Genomic DNA, 23,335 nt, shown 5'->3' with positions numbered 1-23,335 from the left:
GAATCAAAGGTCAGTTCAACTCATTTACTTTAAAGAAGTAGAAACTAAGAAGAGAAGCCCAAAGTGGGTATTACCCAACTCAAGTTTGGCTATTGGCAGCTAGAAAGCCTTTATTTGAGAGACAAATGCTGGTGGGAACTGAAAGGTTGCTTTATTCAGGAGCCTGCAACCTGGGGAGAAGACGGACTCATGTTCCAGACCCAACTCTGAGATTCTGTTTGGACATGAGTTTTTAATGGGAAAAAGGGGAAGTAAACTCAGTTAATCATTCAGGGAGGGGGTCAGGTTTGTTACTATCTCTCACTGTGAGCTGATTTGTCAACTCCTTATAATCTTTTTTTAGATGCTATTTTGTGGGATCACTGAAGGGGAAGCTGGGGAAAAAATCTAGTCACTCCTTAATTACTTATTCTTCATTTCTACTTTGATCTAAGGACAGAATCAATAGGCTAGGTAAAGCATTGTGTGATCAAAAGATTTGAATGGTGTGCTTGGGCTGGAGGGGAGTAGAGCATGGGCTGCCAGCTTTAAAATTAGTTGACAGTGTAGTTTTGCTAAAGTGACAAGACAAAAGGGGCCTCCTGAAGAGAGCTGCTTCCTGCAAAGAGCTCTTCCCTGCACAGAGCTGCTTACCTGGGCATTGGTTAACACAATACATACACACGATTAGTAACAGAAATTTTGAATTACTTGAGAAGGCAGGGAGGTGTTTAACGATCCTAAATCACCTTGTAGTTGGGGATTCATCACTTGAGTTCTTCAGATGTAGCACAGTTGGTCTTCAGGGGTTGAGGTGCAGAGGTTCCTCAAATCCTGATTTTTATACAAAGTTTTGTGTGTATGCACATCTTACTGGTGGAGAGTGTCTATAGCTTTTAGCAGCTTCCCAAAGGGGCATTTGGCCTCTCCAATCTTAAGAGAGGCCAAATCTTGGTTTAGTTCTCTAGAGTATAAAAGGATGGCAGTACTTCTAAGAAACATATTCTAGCTTCTTTCTACTTAAAGTATTTGTCCTAAGAGCCACACTGGAGATTGTTAGAAATGCAGCATCCTTGAAGTTCCCTTCGTGGAACAGAGGAAATGAATCTGACTAGTATCCATGAGGATATGGGTTCCTTGCCTCACTCAGTGGGTTGGAGATCCAGCGTTTCCCTGAACTGTGATGTAGGTTGCAGATGTGTCTTGGATTCTGTTTTTCTGTGGCTTTGGCTGGCAACTGCAGTTCCAATTTGACCCCTAGCCTGGGAGCTTCCATATGCCCAGCACTAAAAACCGAAAAAAAAAAAAAAGAAAAGAAAAAGAAATGCAGCATCCTGGGTTTTCTGAATAAGAATCTGAAAATTTTATTTTAGTTAATTAATTAATTAATTTATTGTCTTTTGTCTTTTTACAGCCGCACCTGTGGCACATGGAGGTTCCTAGGCTAGAGGTCCAATCGGAGCTGTAGCCACTGGCCTATGCCACAGCCACAGCAATGCCAGATCTGAGCCACGTCTGCGACCGATACCACAGCTCATGGCAGCAACTGATCCTCAACCAACTGAGCGAGGCCAGGGATCAAACCCATAACCTCATGGTTCTTGGATTCATTTCTGCTGTGCCATGACAGGAACTCCAGAATCTGCATTTTAACACAGATTTCTAGGTGACTTGCCTGCATATTAAAATATGAGAAACCCTGTTCCAGTGGTCAAGAGATCAGGTCTGAATTTGCACTCTTTGCACTCTGGCTCGGTCAAACGTTAGTGTCCCAAGCTTGGTTTTTAATATTGCATGTTATATAACATTAAACTACCAAACTCATAGTCAGAATGCTTGGCCTCCGGTTCTGAGTTTGACAACAATCAGGATTTTGGCCAAATCTTTGAACCTGTACAGGTCTCTATTTCTTAGTCTGTAAAATAAGCAGTAGAAGAGTCTTCTTTCAGCTCTAAATTCTGGAGGTTACCTTTTGTTTCCCACACATATGTTCTGTCACCTCTTAGCTATTGAAATGCTCTCTTTTCATCAGGGCTTGCCAAATTCTTCTAAACCTTGAAGCCCAATTGTTTCTTTTGTCCTTGAACTTCTTTTATACTTTCTGTACCACTCAATTTATCACTTTATTGTATGCTAAAGTTTTCAGTAACTGTTTCATTTACATATCTTTTCTTACAAGCTTGGGGCCCTCCAGGGTCTGTCTATGTCATTTGTTGTTAACAGAATCACACCACAGAGCACACAGTATTTGCCTAATAAATCTCTGAAGTACAGGATGTTGTGTTTTAAGAGAGGCTATCTATAGAGGACACACAAATAAATTGGTCATGTTAAAATATTTTTTATAATGATTTTTATTTTTTCCATTATAGCAGGTTTACAGTGTTTGGTCAATTTTCTACTGTACAGCAAGGTGACATACATGCATACATTCTTTTTTCTCACATTAGCATGCTCCATCATAAGTGACTAGATATAGTTCCCAGTGCTATATAGCTTATCCATTCCGAAGTCAATAGTTTGCATCTATTAACCCCAAATTCCCAATCCATTCCACTCCCTCTCTCTCCCCCATGCAACCACAAGTCTGTTCTCTATGTCCATTATTTTCTTTTCTGTGCAAAGGTTCATTTATGCCCTATACAGGTGATATCATATGGTACTTGTCTTTTTCTTTTTGACTTACTTCATTTAGTATAAGAGTTTCTAATTTCATCCAAGTTGTTGTACATGGCATCATGTTGTTCTTTTTTATGGCTGAGTAGTATTCCATTGTGTATATATACTATATCTTCTTAATCCAGTCATCTGTTGATGGACATTTAGGTTGTTTCCACGTCTTGGCTATTGTGAATAGTGCTGCAGTGAACATGCAGGTGCATGTATCTTTTTCAAGGAAAGTTTTGTCTGGATATATGCCCAAGAGTGGGATTGCTGGGTCATATGGTAGTTCTATTTTTAGTTTTCTAAGGTATCCCCATACTGCTTTCCATTGTGGTTGTACCAATTTACATTCCCACCAACAGTGAGGGAGGGTTTCTTTTTCTCTGCACCCTCTCCTGCATTTGTTATTTGTGGATTTATTAATGATGGTCATTCTGACTGGTGTGAGGTGGTATCTCATGGTAGTTTTGATTTGCATTTCTCTAATAATCAGGGATGTTGAGCATTTTTCATGTGCTTGTTGGCCATCTGTATATCTTCTTTGGAGAAATGTCTATTCAGGTCTTTTGCCCATTTTTTCAATTGGCTTGTTGGCTTTTGTGCTATTGAGTTGTATAAGTTGTTTGTGTATATTAGAGATTAAGCCCTTATCATTTGAAACTATTTTCTCCCATTCTGTAAGTTGTCTTTTTGGTTTTATTTTTATGGTTTCCTTTGCTGTGCAAAAGCTTGTCAGTTTAATTAGGTCCCATTGGTTTATTTATTTATTTATTTATATTTATTTATTTTTTGTCTTTTTGCCTTTTCTAGGGCTACTTCCTGCAGCATATGGAGGTTCCCAGGCTAGGGGTCTAATCAGAGCTGTAGCCACCAACTTCTGCCAGAGCCACAGCAACACGGGATCCGAGCCCTGTCTGCAACCTACACCACAGCTCACAGCAATGCCAGATCCTTAACCCACTGAGCAAGGCCAGGGATCAAACCTGCAACCTCATGGTTCCTAGTCGGATTCGTTAACCACTGCGTCATGACGCGAACTCCAGCCATTGGTTTATTTTTGCTTTTATTTCTGTTGCCTTGGGAGACAGACCAGAGAAAACTTTTTTAAGCTTGATGTCAGGGAATGTTTTGCCTATGTTCTCTTTCAGGAGTTTGATTGTGTCTTGTCTTATATTTAAGTCTTTAAGGCATTTTGAGTTTATTTTTGTGCATGGTGTGAGGGTGTGTTCTAGTTTCATTGATTTACATGCGGCTGTCCAGTTTTCCCAACAATACTTGCTGAAAAGACTGTCTTTCCCCCATTTTATATTCTTGCCTCCTTTGTCGAAGATTAATTGACCATAGATGTCTGGGTTTATTTGTGGGTTCTCTATTCTGTTCCATTGATCTGTATGTCTGTTTTGGTACCAGTATCACACTGTCTTGATTCCTGAGGCTTTATAACGTTGCCTGAAGTCTGGGAGAGTTATGCCTCCTGCTTGGTTTTTGTTCTTCAGGATTACTTTGGCAGTTCTGGGTCTTGAGGTTCCATATAAATTTTTGGATTGTTTGTTCTAGTTCTGTGAAAAATGTCCTGGGTAATTTGATAGGGATTGCATTGAATCTACGAATTGCTTTGGGCAGTATGGCCATTTTTTTGATATTATTTTTTCCAATCCAGGAGTATGAAATATCTTTCCATTTCTTTGAATCCTCTTTAATTTCCTTAATTAATGTTTTATTGTTCTCAGCATATAAGTCTTTCACCTCCTTGGTCAGGTTTTCTCACAGGTATTTGAATTTTTTGGGGTGCAATTTTAAAAGGTACTGTGTTTTTGTACTCCTTTTCTAATATTTCAGTGTTAGTATACAGAAATGTGACTGATATCTGAATGTCAATCTTATATCCTGCTACTTTGCTGAATTTTTTGATCAGTTTGTGTAGTTTTGAGGTTGAGTCTTTAGGGTTTTCTATGTATAGTATAATGTCATCTGCATACAATGACAGTTTTACTTCTTTTCCACTTTGGATACCATTTATTTCTTTTGTTTGATTGCTGTGGCCAATGCTATGTTGAATAACAGTGATGAGAGTGGACATCCTTGTCTTGTTCCAGATTTTAGTGGGAAGATTTTCAGCTTTTCTCCACTGAGTATTATATTTGCTGTGGGTTTGTCATAAGTGCCTTTTTTATGTTAAGGTATGTTCCTTCTATATCCACTTTGGTAAGAGTTTTTATCATGAAGGGATGTTGGACTTTGTCAAATGCTTTTTCTGCATCTCTTGAGATTATCATGTGGTTTTTAACTTATCTTTTGTTAATGTGGTGTATGATGTTGATTGATTCGTGTATGTTGAACCATCCTTTTGAACCTGGGATGAATCCCACTTGGTCGAGGAGTATGATCTTTTCTATATGTTGTTGAATTAGGTTGGTTAAAATTTTGTTGAGAAATGTTGTGTCTATATTGATCAAAGATACTGGCCTTTATAGTTTTCTTTTTTGGTGGTATCTTTGTCTGGTTTTGGTATCAGGGTAATGGTGGCATCATAGAATGTCTTTGGGAGTGTTCCTTCTTCTTCAATCTTTTGGAAGAGTTTAAGGAGGATGGGTATAAATTCCTCTTTGTATGTTTGGTAGAATTTGTCTGGGAAGCCATCTGGTTCTGGACTTTTATTTGTAGGGAGTATTTTTATGACGTATTCAATTTCATTTCTAGTGATCAGTCTGTTCAGTTGATCTATTTCTTCTTGATTCAGTTTTGGAAGGCTGTAAGTCTCTAGAAAATTGTCCATTTCTTTTAGGTTGTCAAATTAGTTGGCATGTAATTGTCCATCGTATTCTCTTATGGTTTGTTGTATTTTTTCAGTATCCTTTGTGATTTCACTTTTTTCATTTCTTTTGTTTATTTGGGTTTTTTCTCTCTTCTTCTTGGTGAGTCTAGCCAGAGGTTTGTCAATTTTGTTTACCCTTTCAAAGAATCATCTCTTGGTTTTATTAATTTTTTCTGTTGTTTTTTGAATCTCTATTTTATTAATTTTCTCTCTGATCTTTATGATTTCCTTCCTTTTGCTGACTTTAGGTTTGTTCATTCTTCTTTTTCTAACTCATTTAGGTGGTGGGTTGAGTTGTTGATTTGAGATTTTTCTTCTTTTTTGAGTAAGGCCTGTATTTCTATCAATTTCCCTCTGAGCACTACTTTTGCAACATCCCATAGATGTTTCTGAGTTGTTGTGTTTTCATTATCATTTGTCTAGAGGTATTTTTTAATTTCCTCGTTGACCCATTGGTTTTTTAGTAGCATGTTGCTTAGTTTCCATGTAGTTAGTTTTCTCTCATTTCTTTTCCTATAGTTGATTTCTAGTTTCATGCCATTGTTGTCAGAGAAGATACTTGAAAGAATTTCTTTACTCTTAAATTTGTTGAGTTTAGCTTTGTGCCTCAGAATGTGATCAATCCTTGAGAATGTTCCATGTGCACTTGAGAAGACTGTATATTTTGATTTTTTTTTGATGTAATGCCCTGAAAATATCAAGTCTAACTTTTGTGTCATTAGGATCTCTGTTGCCTTATTGATTTTCTGTCTAGAAGATCTGTCTATTGGTGTGAGTGGGGTGTTAAAGTCTCCTAGTATTATTATATTCCCATCAATTTCTCCTTTTATGTCTGTTAGTATTTGTTATCAGTATCTGAGTGTTCCTAAATTAGGGGCATATATATTGACAATTGTAAAATTCTCTTCTTGAATGGATCTTTTTACTATTAAATAGTGTCCTTCTTTGTCTTTCTTTATGGCCTTCATTTTAAAGTCGATTTTGTCCGATATGAGTATTGTAACTGCTGCTTTCCTGTCTTGTCCATTCACTTGAAATATCTTTCCCCGTCCCCTCACTTTCAATCTGTATGTGTCCTTTGCTCTAAGGTGGGTCTCTTGTAGACAGCAGATTGTAGGTTTTTGGTTTTTTATCCAATATGCCACTGTGTCTTTTGATTGGAGCATTCAGTCCATTGACACTTAAGGCAATATTTCTTCTTTCTTCCTTTCTTTTAGGTTTAAGTTCTTTTTCCAGCATTCAAAAGATGTTCTGTGCGAGTCATTTTACATGTAGATGTGTTTCTTTGACATATTTGTGAAAGGAGAATTTGAGTGCAACATCTTACTCCTTCGCCATCTTGATCCCCTCCCCTACCCTGCCCCAGTCATGTTAAAATATGTATTTCAGAGTTGGAGTTCCTGTCGGGGCGAAGCGGAAACGAATCCGACTAGAAACCATGAGGTTGTGGGTTAGATTCCTGACCTCACTTAGTGGGTTAAGGATCCAGTGTTGCCATGAGCTGTGGTGTAGGTCGCAGACATGGCTTGGAGCTGGGTTTGCTGTGACTGTGGCGTAGCTGGTGGCTACAGCTCTGATTAGACCCCTAGCCTGGGAACCACCATGTGCCTCGGGTGCAGCCCTAAAAAGTCAAAAAGACAAAAAAAAGTATATATTTCAGAGTTAGATATGGAATATGTTAAATTAAGCTATTGACGTAATGTCAGTATCAGCCCTTAAATGAGTAAGCCCTAGTCACTTTCAGAAGCAATTGTCTTTTTGTTTTTTTGCCCACACCACCACAGCAGGCGAAGTTCCTAGGCCAGGGATTGAACCTGTGCCACAGCTATAACCAGAGCCACAGCAGTGACAGTGCCAGATCCTTAAATCCCTGGGCCAGGAGGAAATCCCTGAAGCAATTATTTTAATATAATAAGCTAGAGGGAAAGATTGTATTCAGCTGTATTTCTGCCTCTCAGAATTTCTTCACCTTGAGTAATTCAGAAATTTATATATTCATATATATGCATACATACATACATTCGTATGTATACACACATATCTGTATAAAGCAAATTAAATTCTTTCAACAAAATAGTAAAACCATTTCCAAGTTAGTTGCTAATAAGCTAGCCTGCCATTTCCAGCACAGCCAACAACACAAACACCATGGTGCTCATGAAGAGAAAGAACTTAAAAAAAAAAAAATCATAAAATGACAGAGGACAAAAGACTTCTGTGTTAGAGAAAAAAAAGACTTTACTCACAACACAGCAAGCCCCATAGATATCAGCATATTTGTGTGGGTTCCTCTTGATGCCTCTTGAGTCCTACAGAAGCAAAGCAGATGGCTGCAGGTGAATGCCTGCATGCGCAGTGGGTCCTGTTAGAGAAGAGGAACCTGGAACTCAGAGAATCTGCATCTTCTACAGTGAGCAGGATGCATGCCTGTCTTTTGCTCCAGAGTTATTCTCAGTAGTAAGTTTGTCTATCATTTGCTGCAAAGAAAGACATGATCTCTACATTCTAAGCTTGTTTCTTATGCAAACACCCTTGACAAGATAGTGTGTAATGAAGTGTGGTCAGGGATTAGTTTCATCAGAAGTTCAGGAATGCTAGTGATTCATTGAGAATTGTATTCCAAGAGTATTACTCTTCATTCTGTGTAATAATACTGATCAGAAACATTTTCAAGAGTTTCTATTAAAGCAATTTTTCTTAAGCTGTACAGAGTTACAACACCTCACTTTGTGTGAAGCCCAAACTTGGTTTTGAGGTCAGTTCAGAAATCATTCACCTTGAGGGCACAAATCGTGGTCTTTGCAAATTGCGAAGAGAACTGCCTTCTAAGCATGGCGGGCATGGTGGTTTGAAGCTGGTGGAAGGGCAGCAATGTCTTTTGGACCTTGAGTCTGACATGTATGCAGAGGACTTTCTGACAAAAGGCAGCAGGGTCACTTTTCATGCTTGGGAAGTGGGATTTTGCTCCTCATCTGGTACTAGATCATCAGGAACAGGGAACAGCCAATTGACCTGGGCTTCCACCTGTGTTTGTGAATCTTGGCAGAAGCTTCGAGTCCTGGCCACCTCACTCTCAAACATTCTAGACAAGTCAAAACATAAATTAACCAATAGTTTGGGCATGAGCTGGATGTTGAAAGCAGCAAAGGGCTGCTAATCTCCTGTTTGCCTTCTTCAAACCAAAAGGAATAACCCAGCACTTTGGCCACTTATTTAAATCTCCAGATGCCCATATGATGATTATGATTAATAGTCTTCTACCATGTATTTTAATGTTAAAAAAATTTAAATTATCTTTAGGGGAGGAAAAGTCTGAATGCAGACTTTGCTATAACTGTTCGGTGTGAGTTTTTTGGTGTGAGAAGGGGTTATTGAGGTGTTTTCTAAGTGTCAGGTTGTGCCACCATAATCTGAGTTTAATTTTTAACTTAATTGTATTCAAAAAATTCTGTTTTGTCTGTATCTTGCGAAAAATCAACAGAAGATTGTTTTTCTTTTCTTTTTTTTTTTAAATCAGTTACTTACAATGCATCTTTAGATGCTTTTATTTCCAGTACAACCAGCAATACCAACACTGTGGTGCTGGCTTGGAGAGAGAAAGCCAAAAAACATCTTAAAATGACATCCTTCAGCATTGCCCAGGGCATTCATGCTTTTGATTACCACTCTCGGCTCAATTTAATTGGTATGTAAAATAAATCATGATAACTATGAGGGACTCATAAATAGTCTGGGATGCATATTTGTATGCATGGAGCCTCTTTACTTTGCTGCTTTATTGCCAGAGAGACCAACTCGGGCAGCTCACATTTTATTACCTGAGAATCTCTGATAATGATGCATTATGATGTGTAGCATATATGAACTACATTGGGGTGAAAATATGAGAAAGTACCCCAGTGCTTTAATGAGTCTTTTTTTAGAATTGGTGGGGAATGTAAAATGACCTAAAGAAAAAAGACTATTTGTGCAGCTTCTGCCATCCTGCCATCTTCCTGACGTCACTAAATGCTTAAACCAAAGACATTGTTTTCCTTGTGTGCATGTGTACACACACACACACACACACATGCATGTGCACACACACACTCACTGACTAGAGAAATGAAAACTATAGAACATTTTTCGATCACCTTTCAGAGGACAACCTCTAATGCTTTTTGAAAAATTTTAGATTTCTCCTTTACTAAAGGAGAGTTCTTTTTTTAATGTAAATTTCAGCTAAGCAAATAAGCTATAAAGATCAAGCATTAACTATTTAAATAAAATATTTAGAAGCTTTGGAAGCTGATAATGATATATATGATATTAGTTTATTTGAACTGTAAAAAAGTGATGAGATTTTATTAAAAATTAATAGGATAGTTATAGACAATGAAATTCATGGCCTACAAACTAAGTCGTATTAACCCTCATTAAAAAATTATCATTTATAGGTGTTCCAGTGGTGGCTCATGGGTTAATAACCTGACTAGTATCCATGAGGATGCGAGTTCGATCCCTGGCCTCACTCAGTGGGTTAAGGATGTGTTGTTGCCGTGAGCTGTGGTATAGTTCACAGATGCGGCTTGGAACTGGTGTTGCTATGCCTGTGGCCTAGGCTGGCAGCCGCAGCTCTGATTCGACCCCTAGCCAGGGAACTTCCATGTGCCACAGTTGAGACCCTAAAAAGAAAAAAAAAATTATATTTTATGTAAATAGTATTGGTATCAGCTAGGGGGCTGAGTCTCTAAAATTCCCAACAATCATAGCTGACAATCATGGTAAAAGAGACCTTGATTTTGAGCTCAGGAATACGCTAACATCAAACTTTCAAGGAGGATTGTAGATTTATTAGAGAAAGCTGGAGGAGTTAGTGAATTGAGTTTGGAAGGACTCAAATATTAACCAGTTCATTGATTAATTATTTCAACCCCTTTATAATGACCCCTACCTTGTTTCTGGTGTAGTGCTGGAATTACATATTACTGTATTCAGGGTAAAATTTGTCATTGGTCTTACTAATCTCATACTAGGGAATAAAGACTTGAAACAAAAGTAGATTCAGTTTCTCTTATTGGTATAACCCTTACACTGGGGTATTAATCAAAATACGGATCTGACAAGTATGGCAACTCTGTAGGTGTGAGTAAGTTCAGCTCCACAGTGGACCTTAAACAGTGCAGTAGCAGAGAATAATCTGCTGAGTTTCCCCCATTCGAAGAAGCACTATGCCCCCAGTTTTTGATGTGATCCCTGAATATAATCAATTTGTGTTAAAAAAAAATACCTTATTCTCTCCATAGAACAAGTCAGACATATATTTCTGCTGCTTATTTGTTTGCAAATACTCAATTATTTCTGTGACAATGAAAATAATTGATTTCCTTATACTTTGTCATTAATTTGGAAACTTTAAAAATTATTTTAATTATCTCTTCCTCCTGGTCTGCATTCCTAAGGCTGTGCTGGCTAGAGAGGGGAAACATTGGCACTAGGAAGAAGGAGATTTTCTGCCCTACCAGTTGGGCTGCTGGTTGCTTTTTTTTTTTTTTTTTTTTTTTTTGCTTTTTTATGGCTGTACCTGCAGCTTATGGAAATTTCTAGGCTAGGGGCTGAATCAGAGCTGTAGCTGCTGGCCTATGCCGCAGATCACAGCCACAGCAATGAGGGATACAAGCCATGTCTCTGACCTATACCACAGCTCATGGCAACACTGGATCCTTAACCCACTCATCCGAGGCCAGGGATTGAACTCAAATCCTTATGGATACTAGTTAGATTCAGGTTTGTCACCACTGAGGCACAATGGGAACTCCAATTTTTTTTTTATTTGCTTTTTTAGGCTTCTGGTTGCCTCTTAATGAAACTGTCTCATCGTTCCACCCCACACAGACTCCTTCTCCCCACATTCTTCATTTCAACTATGTCCAGTGATGAAACTCATGCCTGGGCTGTTGGACAATGATAAGGTTGTCCTTCCTTCCAGACAAGGGTGCATTAGTGTTCAGAAGGCTTTTATCAACCTATAGTGATATACTATGTGATATGCTCATTTCAAAAAGAAAGTGTTGTTTTTGTGTTCTTAAAAACATTTTTTTTCCTTTCTAATTCTGTTTAGCCACTGCTGGCATTAACCATAAAGTTTGCCTTTGGAACCCTTATGTTGTCTCTAAGCCGGTTGGTGTCCTTTGGGGTCACTCTGCCAGTGTGATAGCCGTCCAGTTTTTTGCTGCAAGAAAACAACTTTTCAGCTTCTCCAGAGATAAAGTAAGTAACAGTGTGAATTTAATTTATTTAGTTCTGCTTCCCCAGTTTCTATCCAAATTTATCTTTGGTTCGAAGTTCCTCTTAGACATGGTATAGGTTTTTAAAATATAGTGACTTACGACTATGTTTTTGGGAATCTATATTTTAAAAAATATATGAATGGTAATTTGGGAATAGTCCAGGGCGACTGGACAAGGTATGTCATTAAAAAAATTTTTTTTAAACCATGTCCTCATAGATTTCATTCTTATTTTTGGACTCTCAATGGGTCACACTTTGAGAGTTTCCAAAGCATTCACTAATCCAGTAACAAAACAAAACAGAAATGGGAATGAGAAAATGGTGCTTTGATAAGATAGGGACTAGGCACCTAGGACTTAGGTCTGTTACCTATTGTTGCTTTCCTTTTGAAAAGGCTCAGTAAGTTCAACATCAAAGTTAATCTGAAGATTTATCGAGTACTTTAAGAACCTTTCCATTATGTCTGTCACTCCATTCAATTTGATAATATTGATGTAATATTATAAATATGGTGGGAAAAATATTGTATCGGAGCCAGGTAGTCCAGGTTGAATCCCGGCCACATTATTTACTACTCACGGCCCCCAGGGAAATTTCTTAATCTCTGTTAATCTCATCATTTCTTCCTCTGTAAAACTGCTGTTTTTCATAATGTCTCATGTAGATCCAGTTGACATGTGATAAATTTCAAGACATGTGGTTGTGAGGAGGAGGATGGGCAGTAGGCTTATTGGGAACAGCCCCTGAGAGTTTTTTCAGTGGGTCTGACTTTTTTTAATTTTATTCTAAAGTGATATGTGTATATGTGAAAATTATATAGAAATAATATAAGTTCATTTTGAACTCTTTAGCCTCATCCCACAATGTAAGTCCTGCTAAACTTGCTTATTTTACTGTATTACCTATCAGACTGTAAATCTCCCTTTGGCTGAAACTTCACCAATCAACTGCCAATTCCATCACATGTTTATCAGCCTCACGTCTATCTCTCAACTGCCACTGCTCTAATTCAAAGTTTCATCCTCTTTTGAATTATTATCTTTTGAATGATCTCATCCAAAACATAGCAAAGCTTTCCTAACATGTCTCCCTTCTTGCATACTTGTCTGACTCCAGTTTGCCCTCCATCTTGCTAATTAAGTGGTTTGTAAGAAAAATTTTTTAATACCTCCCCTCACCCTCATTCTAAATATCAGCTCTGAAATTCTCAAACTTTTATAGAAAGCCCTCCTTCAGTCTACCAGCCCCACCTCACTTTCTGCTTTTCTCTTCCATTCATTTGATGCCACAGACTCCATCAGATTTTGGCTGTTCCTACCATCTGCCCTCTTGGCTCTGTGGTGTGTGAGCTTCCTTCTGCTTTCAGTTTTCTCTCCTCCATGATCAATTGGCAAATGCCTGTTCATCGTAGAAGTTTCAGGCTTTTTGGAGTCTTTCCTGCAGACCAAGGTGTTTCTTTCTTGGTACTCTCTATACTCTCACTGCACCTGTGAGTCCTTCATTAGAGCATGTGTTTCTGTTATACTGAAATTGTTAGTTTGCTTTCTTAAGCAGGGTCAGTATCTTTTCAGTTTGTGTACTTGGTATCCATCACAGAGCTTGGCACAGTGTAGTGCTTGTTCAGTGATTATTTGTTGACAGCTTGAAGTGAAGACATTATTTTGAATCCTAAGTACTAGAGAAACTCAGAATGAAAACTGTTCTGGAGTTCCTGTGTGGCTCATGGAGTTAAGAACCTGACTAGTATTCATGAGGATTCAGGTTTTTTTCCTGGCCTCATTCAGTTAAGGATCCGGCATTGCTGTGAGCCGTGGCTGTAGGTCATTGGTGACGCTCAGATCCAGCGGGGTGTGGCTGTGGTGTAGGCTGGTAACTGCAGCTTTGATTCGACCCCTAGCCTTGGAACTTCCTTATGCAAGTAAGGAAAAAAAAGAAAAAGAAAAAGAAAAAGAAAAGAAAAGAAAAGAAAAGACTTTTCTGATGCTTTAGTCTTATTTTGTTGTTTTGTGTTTTGAGATCTTTTACCTGTTTTTACTAACTTCCATTATGGAATTTAATGCAATCGGACATACATACTCAAAGGAAGGTTGTATATGTATACTGTATCTTTCACTAGGTTTTGAGTGCTCAAAGGCAAAGATTATTTGCTCAGTACATTTTTTTGTTTCCCAGAATCTAGCACATATTAATGTACATTAAATACCTGTTGAATAAAGCATGAAATAATGAAATTACCAACTAACTGATAGAATTCATAAGGTTAGGAATGCAATCTTTTCTGGATTGTGCCGAACACATAGTAGGTCCTCAATAAATCTTAGTTAAATGAACAAGTCTTTATCAAAGCTAGATATGAAAGAAATAACAGTTATTTTATCATTACAGAATTCCCTGAAATGTGTTACCAGTTTTAAAGCAAGTAAAAAAATGTTCTTCGAGTCAGAATTGATTGTGTGTAACTATCATCAATGTTCAGACTACCTGGCCTCTTGCAAGGCAATTTTATCATTCTGTTTTTGCTTTGACTTTTAAACCATTACATTGTAATAAAGCTTGTCATGCTGTCTTTCACATTAGTCTAAATCCATTTCACTTTGATAAATGAATAATAATCTTAGCCTGTACATCTTCACAACAAACAAAAGGGCTTTCAGCTACTAAGTTAAGCCTTTGCTTTACTGCCATAAAATTCTTCTGGATATTTTATAAGACTAGGGTTAAGTTAGGGAACAAGGAAAATGAAAGAAAGCATTCTTTTTTCAAAGAGCCTTTAATTGAACTATATTTTGGTCAATGAATTGCTAAATTAGAGGACTGCAGATCTAAGCAATTTATATCTAAATATTTTTCTCCAAAAATGATCTGAGGCTTTAGTTCTCTTTTGAAACATGGCTCTATTGCACTTTCCAGTGATGATTAAACAATAAATTCATCCCTATAGAATATGGTATCACACTAAGAAACAGTCCAATTGCATTTTGTCTTGAACTCCTAAATTGTCTCAGAAGATGGAATTCACTGATGGTGAGGCCTTTGTAGGAGCAGGTAACTTGATCATTTAGAGGGGGAATTACCATGGGGAGTAAAAGGATATTCAGAGCCTCTGGGACATTTCTGTGCTGGGGGGTTGACATTCCAACCAGAGAACCTGATTAGGCTTTTCTCTTGCTCCTAACTCTTCTCTCATTGGCTACTCATCCTGATTTGGCCACCAGAATCAGATCAAATTGTAATTTAATCTTTTGTTTGAGGTTTTGATTTTCCCGAGTCTGGTTTCTGTTTTGTGGACCCAAGGTTGGAAAGGAAAATACAAACTTGTGCTGGTGACTAGCTCTTACCTGTATGTCTTCCTTTCCCTTTTGCTTACCCTCCCTGCTCAACTTCCCTCTGTCCATCCAGAGACAAAGCCATTTTCATTTTGTTCAAATTATGCAAGTAAACAGATTAATGCTTTTCTGTAAAAATTACAAATGAGAAAGCAGGTAGTACTTCCTCACTGCCCCTTCAAATCATTCTTTCTCTGAAGAAATAGCTATTATTATTATTATTATTATTATTATTATTAGTCTTTTGTCTTTTTAGGGCCTCACCCATGGCATATGGGGGTTCCCAGGCTAGGGGTCTAATCCAAGCTGTTGCTGCTGGCCTATGCCACAGCCACAGAAGTGCCAGATCCCAGCCACGTCTGTGACCCACACCACAGCTTATGGCAATGCCAGATCCTTAACCCATTGAGCAAGGCCAAGGATTGAACCCGCAGCCTTGTGGTTCCTAGTCAGATTTGTTTCTGCTGCGCCAAGATAGGAACTCCTGAAATAGCTATTATTAACACTTGTTGTGTATCTTCTCATATTTTTTACATAAATTTATATATTATATTGTATTATAATATGTGGCATTGTTAATAATTTATTATTATATATACCATCCTATGTGTGTGTACAAATAGAAGTTAGTATTTATTATTAATTTTTATGTAAATGGCATCACACAAGACATTTTTCTGCAACTTTCTCTTCCCTAAACAGTATCTCCTGGAGATCTTTCAGTGTGTACATCTTTCAGTGTACATAGACCTGAACTTTACCTGCTACATAATAATTAGTAGTATGGATGGTCATAGCTTATTCAGTCACCTGTTGATTATGAGATACTGTCTCTAATTTTTATCTTTATACACAATTGTCACACATACACAAACACACACATCTTTAAGACGACATAAGTTAATTTCTTTGTGATATGTTTCCAGAGATGGGTCAGTAGGGATTCAATTCCGAAAGGATGATTTATATCCTGAAACATTGTACCAGTTGGTGTACTCATCAGAGGTGTTTAAAGGTGTCTGTTTCCCTACAGGCTTATTAATAGCAAATACTATTATCTATTATTATTATTATTAGTGTGTTCATTCTTTTGTGAATCTAATGAACAAAAATTAGGATGAATTTTCTTCTTCAAATATTTATTGGCCATTAATATTTATTGTTTTTTGTGTGTTGTCTGATCATGCCCTTTATGTTATTAACTGGACTTGGAACTTCTATTGATTTGTAGTGGTTTTAAAAATATATTCATTATCCTTTATTGTATATGATGCAAGTATATATATCTCTTTTCAGCCTACATCTCTTAACTTTTTTTTAAAGTGATTTTTTTTTTGCATTATAGTTGGTTTATAGTTTTCTGTCAATTTTCTACTGTATAGCAAAGTGACCTGGTCACACACATTTTTATATACACACACACACACACACACACACACACACAATATATATATATATATATGTTCTTTTTCTCCATCACAAGTGACTAGATATATTTCCCAGTGCTATACAGTAGGATCTCATTGCTTATCCATTCCAAAGGCAATACTTTGCATCTATTAATCCAAGATTCCCATTCTATCCCACTCCCTCCTCCTCCTTCTTGGCAACTACAAGTCTATTCTCCCAAGTCAATGAGTTTTCATTTGTGCTGTATATTAGATTCCAGATGTAAGTGATATCACAAGGTATTTGTCTTTCTCTTTCTGACTTACTTAGTGTGAGAGTCTCTAGTTCCATCCATGTTGCTGCATATGGCATTATTTTAATAATTTTATGGCTGAGTAGTATTCCATTATGTATATGTACCACATCTTCTTAATCCATTCATCTGTCCATGGACATTTAGGTTGTTTCACATCTCTTAACTTAGCTTATGTGATTTTTATCATTCAAAAGTTTTACATTTTTATGAAGTTGAATCTAAGAAATTATTTTCTCTGTGGATCTGGATTTTGTGCATAGCTTAGGGACATGCTCCGTACTGCATATTCATAGAGGTGTTCTCCTTTACTTTCTGCTAATACTTTTTCTATTGTAGATTTTTTTTTTGCATTTAATTTTGCAGCTAATTTTTGCATAAATTTTTTTTCCTACAAATGAATGGCCAAGATTATTTTTTGAGTAAATTGTCTCCCTCACTGGTTTGAAATACCATTGTTATCATCATTTGAATTTACATATATACATGAATTTGAATTTGTTTCTGGATGTTTTACTCTTTCCATTAGTTTAGTTGTCTTTCCCTACACAAATATACCACTGTTTTAACCAGCATAGCCTTATTGTATGTTTTGACACCTGGTAGAGAAATTCTTACTCTGTTTTCCTTTTTCAATTTTAACTATCCTCTGACATTTTATCCTTCTAAGTAAATCTTAGAATCAATATTCATGTTCTATAAAAATACTAAGTTTTGGATTGTTTCCATTGAATTTGATAGTTGACATCTTTAAAATATTGAGAAAGCACATCCTGTATTTACCTATTTATTCATTCTTTGAGCTGTCTTTCAGAAAACTGCATGCACAAATTTCCCACTCCTTGTTGAGGTTTTTCCTGTGCATTTCATGAGGCATCTTATCATGATCTTGACTTTTATGGAGATGTTTATAATGGGGGTGATCCCACTTTCTATATAACCTATACACTGAGCTCTTAAATTTGACTTTATTTTTCTAAAACATTTTTAAACAGCCTGGTAATTTTGTATAATCTTTTGTTACTTGCTCATTTAGGGAATTTTGACCTTTAGCTCTTTAATTTCATATTCCTTTCAAATAATTCTAGTACTTGGAGTCTTTGGTGAGCCAGAGATTTGCTATTCTGGTGATTCTCCCTCATGGTGACTTACTTCCTTTTTATGTTTGGTTTTCTGTTATCATTACCTTATTTCTTGCTGTTGCTAAACTAAGAGCATTCTGAGGCAAGAAATTGAAGATGCTTTCCTCCAGAGAAGATTTCTGTTTGTTTCTGCAGAGTAGCAATGAGAAAAGCTGCTGTCCCAAGGCAGCTGCCATCTCTTTGTGCATTTAATTAACAGTCTCTCCTTGGTGCCTCCTCCTTGCTGCTGGTCCAAGGCTTAGGCTCTCAGTTATACCTACTGTTCACTGTCTCCACCTTAAGTTTATTTCTTTTTCATCTTTCTTCTTTTGGACCTGTGGAGATTGTCCCCAGTCACTAAAGGTCCAGCAAGGCAGCATAAATTATGTTTTATTCAGAGCTATGTTTCTTTGAAGCAGGAAGACCTCCTACAAAAACCTAGTCTGCAATGATACTGAAACTAGAGTTCCCTTATTCCAGCTGGTTTTCACTTATCTTCTTCAGAGCTGTTGTTAGTATAAATACTGAGTAAGAAATATAAAGATATTTAAAGGATCTAGGTTTCCTTTGTGAAATAAAACAGGAACAGCGATCTTTGAAAGGCAAAGTTAGAAAACTTATTTAAAGACTGGGAAAAATTCTGTTATGTTTTTCAGTGTTATGTGAGTAATGATAATAGCAAAAAAAAAAATCAATTTAACTGAAATTTTAAAATTCCCCAAATGAAACTGTTGCTCTGAAAAAAGAAAGCCCTTGAAATAAAGTGTCGATATTAGTTAAATTTATTTCCAGACTTGAACTGGGAAATCGATGAAATTTTTGCAGAACAATTCTTAGTGTTAGGACACGTTTTGACTTTTTCAATGTCAATGATAGAATACACAGACACGTAATAGAAATCTGTGTCTTAGAGCTTGTGTCTTCTTATAGGTCTTCTTTCACTTTTGTTGAAAAGAATGAGAAAAAGAAGGTAATGATTTTGGTACCAACTTTATTTTTTGTCATTTTAGGGCCGCACCCGGAGCATATGGAGGGTCCCAGGCTAGGGCCTGAATTGGAGCTACAGCTGCCAGCCTATGCCACAGCCACAGCAACACCAGATCTGAACTGCGTCTGTGACCTACACCACAGCTCGAGGCAATGGCGGATCCTTAACCCACTGAGTGAGGGCAGGGATTGAACCTGTATCCTCATGGATCCTAGTTAGATTCGTTTCCACTGAGTCATGATGGGAACTCCGATTGTGGTAATAATTTAAAGGGGGAATGGCACAAGACAAGATTTTAATTTCCAACTAATATTTTAAGTTGGACTTCAGTCCTGGGGAAAAATTGGCAAGAATATTTCTCAAAGAAAGATATGTTATATGACTTTTAGATAAAATCATTAGCTGAGTTATTCAGTAGAATACTTCTGCTAGTATGTATCATGTCAAACAATATTGCCTTTAAGCATTCACTGATTATGCCTTTGTGGATTATCCAAAGGCTCAAATTCTAAATAACAGACTTGTTAATACATAAAGGTATGTTCAGGAGAGCCAATGCCCTCAGTTCCTGTTATCCTATTATCTGCAAGCAGGCTGTCCATTTCTGTGGATTATCCTGAAGAGCCGAGCTGCTGCACTGCTATCCTCAAAATCCCCTAGTGAAATATATTTTCTCTCTTCCTCTTTTTCTTACTGTCATTTTCTGCCTATGCCCTATGGGATGGCAAGTTAGTAGCAAATGTCTGATGCAGGCAAAAGTCTCATTTTGATACCATTGTCTAATCTGTTTTCTTCTTTCCCTCACTTTTATATCATTATTAGGAAACTCTGAATCTTTCTCCCCTTTAACTACTTTGAATTAAATTTGGACATGTTGTCAATATGTCAGTAATGCTGATTTGGTTTTAAAAAGTGCCCTGAAAACAGATTCTCTATCCAGCCATACATCTATTTGTGCACCCACCCATCCATGCAGTTACCCATTTATACATCTCATATTTATAGGATAAAAGAAGAGTTTTGTGTATTTATTATAGTGTTACTATGCCTAGGTAAAATGATTCTGGCCCTCTCTGGCAGGGAGTAAGAAGACATTCTTCAGTAAAATCAGACTACATGTCTTTAGCCCAATCTTCACAATATACTTTCTTGAAATTGTTTGAAAAGTTGTTATTTTGTAATCCATAGATGATGGATTGAGCAATTTCGGTACATCCTAGATAAAATTGACAGAATTTCGGAGCTGGCAGGGGCCCTTTTTGTATAAAGGTGAGAAAATAGAGAGGTAATATCATATGCCTAAGTGGACAGACCTGAGTGGTATTAAAACTAGGGTCTGGGTGTTGGAGTCTGGAATGTCAATCCACTTCTTTCTAGTGCTAGTGTAGATAGTACAGTATTGCTTTTATACTCCTGCATTATTAAGTGCCTAAGAGTTGAAACGAGATAAAGCTTACATAGAAGAATAAATCCTCATCATTATGTGAAAAGCTAAATTTTGCCTTGGTATAAAATCATAAGCTTAGATACTGATTCCTCCTAAGTCTATAAAAGTGGAGATGAAATAAAGAAGCCTCTCTATCTACCATTTCAAGGATTAGACTTAGTAAGTCTGAGTTTGGACAAGCATCACAAGTTCTCAGGTATCATGATGGAAAGAGAAAGTATAGTTGAAATTTGTGGAAAATATAAATTAAAAAATCAAATTGCTCAATTATAATTTTTAAGCCTGGGTGTTGGCCGATTTCTTTATTTTTTTGTATGAAGAGTAAGGAAAACATCATCAGGGTATCTGGAATGGAAAATGATATTAAATATACTCCTTTCTGAACTGTGGCCTAATTCTCTTCCAGGAGTCCACTTGAATATAAAAAAGAGGAGAACCCAGGATAATCAAATAATAACTAGATATTTAGGTGACATTTTGCAAAAGGACTTGATTAATAACACCGAATTAATGTGAGATATTTTTCATGATTAAAAAGATATAGACCGATTAGGAGAGTACAGTTATCTGGTTTAAAGCCAAGCCACATGATAATACTGATTAAGCTGAGAGAAAGATGTCCTGTTCAAGGAGATTAGCATTGACCTTAAAATCAAGTTGAGAAATTAAGGTACAATACAAAAAAAATACTTTGAAAAAAAAAAAAACCTAATTCCTGAACCCCATCCTCAGAGAGTCTGATTTAATTGGTTTGGGAAAAGGGCTCAAACATAAATGATTTCTAAAGCACCATAGATGTGTCTGATGTCAAGATTGAGAACCACTGGTATAGGATGTGGGAGTATAGGAAAATTGAAAAATATATGAGAGGTCACATACCATGACACAATTTCTGGGAAAACAAACACTGTTTTAGGTATTCACGAGAATATACAAACATTCTTGGCTTTGATTCTCAACAGAGAGAAAAATTAGAGAATTAAAGGTTGAAAAGGATTTAGTGGGATCACTAATTAAGAGAGCTAAGGATTTTTCAAAGGAAGAAGAGCAATAAAAACTAATTTTAAGAAAAATTAATGAATATACACACTTTTTTTTTCTTTTGTTTTTTTAAGGCTGCATCTGTGGCATATGGAGGTTCCCAGACTAGGGGTCTAATCAGAGCTGTAGCTGCTGGCCTATGCCACAGCTACAGCAATGCCAGATCCGAGCCATGTGTGTGACTTACACCACAGCTCATGGCAACCAGATCCTTAACCCACTGAGTGGGGCCAGGGATTGAACCTGCACCTTCATGGATACAAATTGGGTTCATTAACCACTGAGCCATGATGGGAACTCCAATATACACATTTTGATTAAAAAAGCATCCTGGTTTTAATTGCTAATAGTAAGAACTCACCTTTCAAGACTAGAGGTTATCACTCATCTATTTTTAATTTTTCATTTAAGTTATTTGACTAAATATTAATGAAATATAATGGGGAGAACATGGGGAGCAACAGGGGGAAAATGATTCTGGGGAAATTGTAATCCATTAATACTGTAGAATTATTGGTAATCTATACTCAACTATGTCCAAGATTATTATTCTCAATGGAAATTAGTTTCAGTTTTTTAGGAGGAAGTCCCTACCAAACAGACAGGATTGTGAACAATGAGGATATAATTATTATAAGCTCTATGAGTATTCGGGAATGATCTAGATGTGTCTACTCTTGTGGTTTCACATTCAAAATAATAGTTTATCAAACCTATTTATTTTTTAGAACCCTTTGAAATATATTCACAAGTCTTAGTTCTTGTAGAATTTATATTTTTGAGGATAAACATTTTCTAGAGAGTTGCCAGAATGTTTTAAATAAAAAATAATTCAGTAAGGTTTAAGAACTAGAGTAGGATGTGTAATTAAAAAAATTCTTGCCAAGAAAACCCAGTTTACTTTATAAATGTCTATTCTTGGGATTAGAAGGATTGATAATGCTGACTGTCAGGTAGGATTTGACCAGGTCAGTTTAAGTTTGTTATAAGTGTTAGTAAATGAAGAGGTTACCCTATATATCAAGCACACTCATTTATGCAAGATATTTAAAAAAAATCTCATGAAATTTCATTGTGAATTAGATGAGATCTGCAATTGGGTAAAACTATTTAGAAGTGAGGCAAGCTTTTTTTTTACAGGAGTGTAATATTCTTGGACTTAATCTGAGCTAACTTTTTCATCAGTGTTCTGGCTGAAAGCATAGTTATTAGGTGATCCACAACCTTCAGAAAATTAAATATTTCTTGAACATCTATGTTGTATGTGGTGTGTGTGGACAAACTGGGGAGGAATTACCAGTATAAATGAATTAGGATTCAAAATTATTTTCTTACACTTTGAAACTTTGAATCAAAACTGGAAAAATCCTAGTCTTAGCTTTAAACAACTGATTTTTGAAGGTAGAATGGTGGCTGCCTGGCATGATAATTTGTTCATGCGAATAAATTTAGAGTTTTTCTGGGTCAGGGCCTCAAGGTAAGGGCAGTGCATATTGGAGTGTCTTAAGCAGTTCATATAAAAATAGTTGCTTTAAACATGTCATGGCATCTGTAACAGTGGTGGGAACATACCTGATATACTGGTTCAGTTATGAGCATTGATTAAACAGGTCCTTGAGGACTCTAAGGTGTTCATCTTATATACAGGTGAGTGGAGAGGTAATGTCTTATATTGATGGTGCAGTAATTAATGTGTAAGTATATTATTTTAAAGTATAAAAGCAATAGGACTAAACAAAATTGAAATGCTTAGATTGGGAGGAATGGGAAGAGCAAGGGAGAAAAAGTGTAAATAACTCCATTTCTTTCAGAGGGGAGAGTCTTACATGTATGGTTAATACATGCTGTGCGCACACACACACACACACACACACACACACACACACACACACACACGCGCGCTGCTGTTATTTGGCATTACAGAGAAAACTGTAACTCGAAAAGAGTTAAGGAAGGCTGTCTCTGAGGAGAGGGATTGGGGC

The 23,335-nt window shown here is 36.8% G+C and overlaps 1 protein-coding gene across 4 annotated transcripts in view; it reads left to right on the top strand.

Annotated features, from left to right (window-relative positions):
• Nucleotides 1-23,335, top strand: part of WDR49 (WD repeat domain 49) — a 144,577-nt gene that overhangs the window by 41,174 nt on the left and 80,068 nt on the right. For 3 of the 4 annotated variants that reach the window (XM_021069761.1, XM_021069760.1, XM_021069758.1), the window contains 2 exons: nt 8,976-9,143; nt 11,559-11,707. In XM_021069761.1, coding sequence (XP_020925420.1) covers nt 8,976-9,143; nt 11,559-11,707 — 317 coding nt within the window. The remainder of the gene's footprint in view (nt 1-8,975; nt 9,144-11,558; nt 11,708-23,335) is intronic. The other variant, XM_021069759.1, reaches the window with a different exon arrangement.

The sequence above is a fragment of the Sus scrofa genome, chromosome 13 (assembly GCF_000003025.6).
Source record: "Sus scrofa isolate TJ Tabasco breed Duroc chromosome 13, Sscrofa11.1, whole genome shotgun sequence".
NCBI lineage: Eukaryota > Metazoa > Chordata > Mammalia > Artiodactyla > Suidae > Sus > Sus scrofa.
This window is presented reverse-complemented; position numbering and strand designations above follow the sequence as displayed.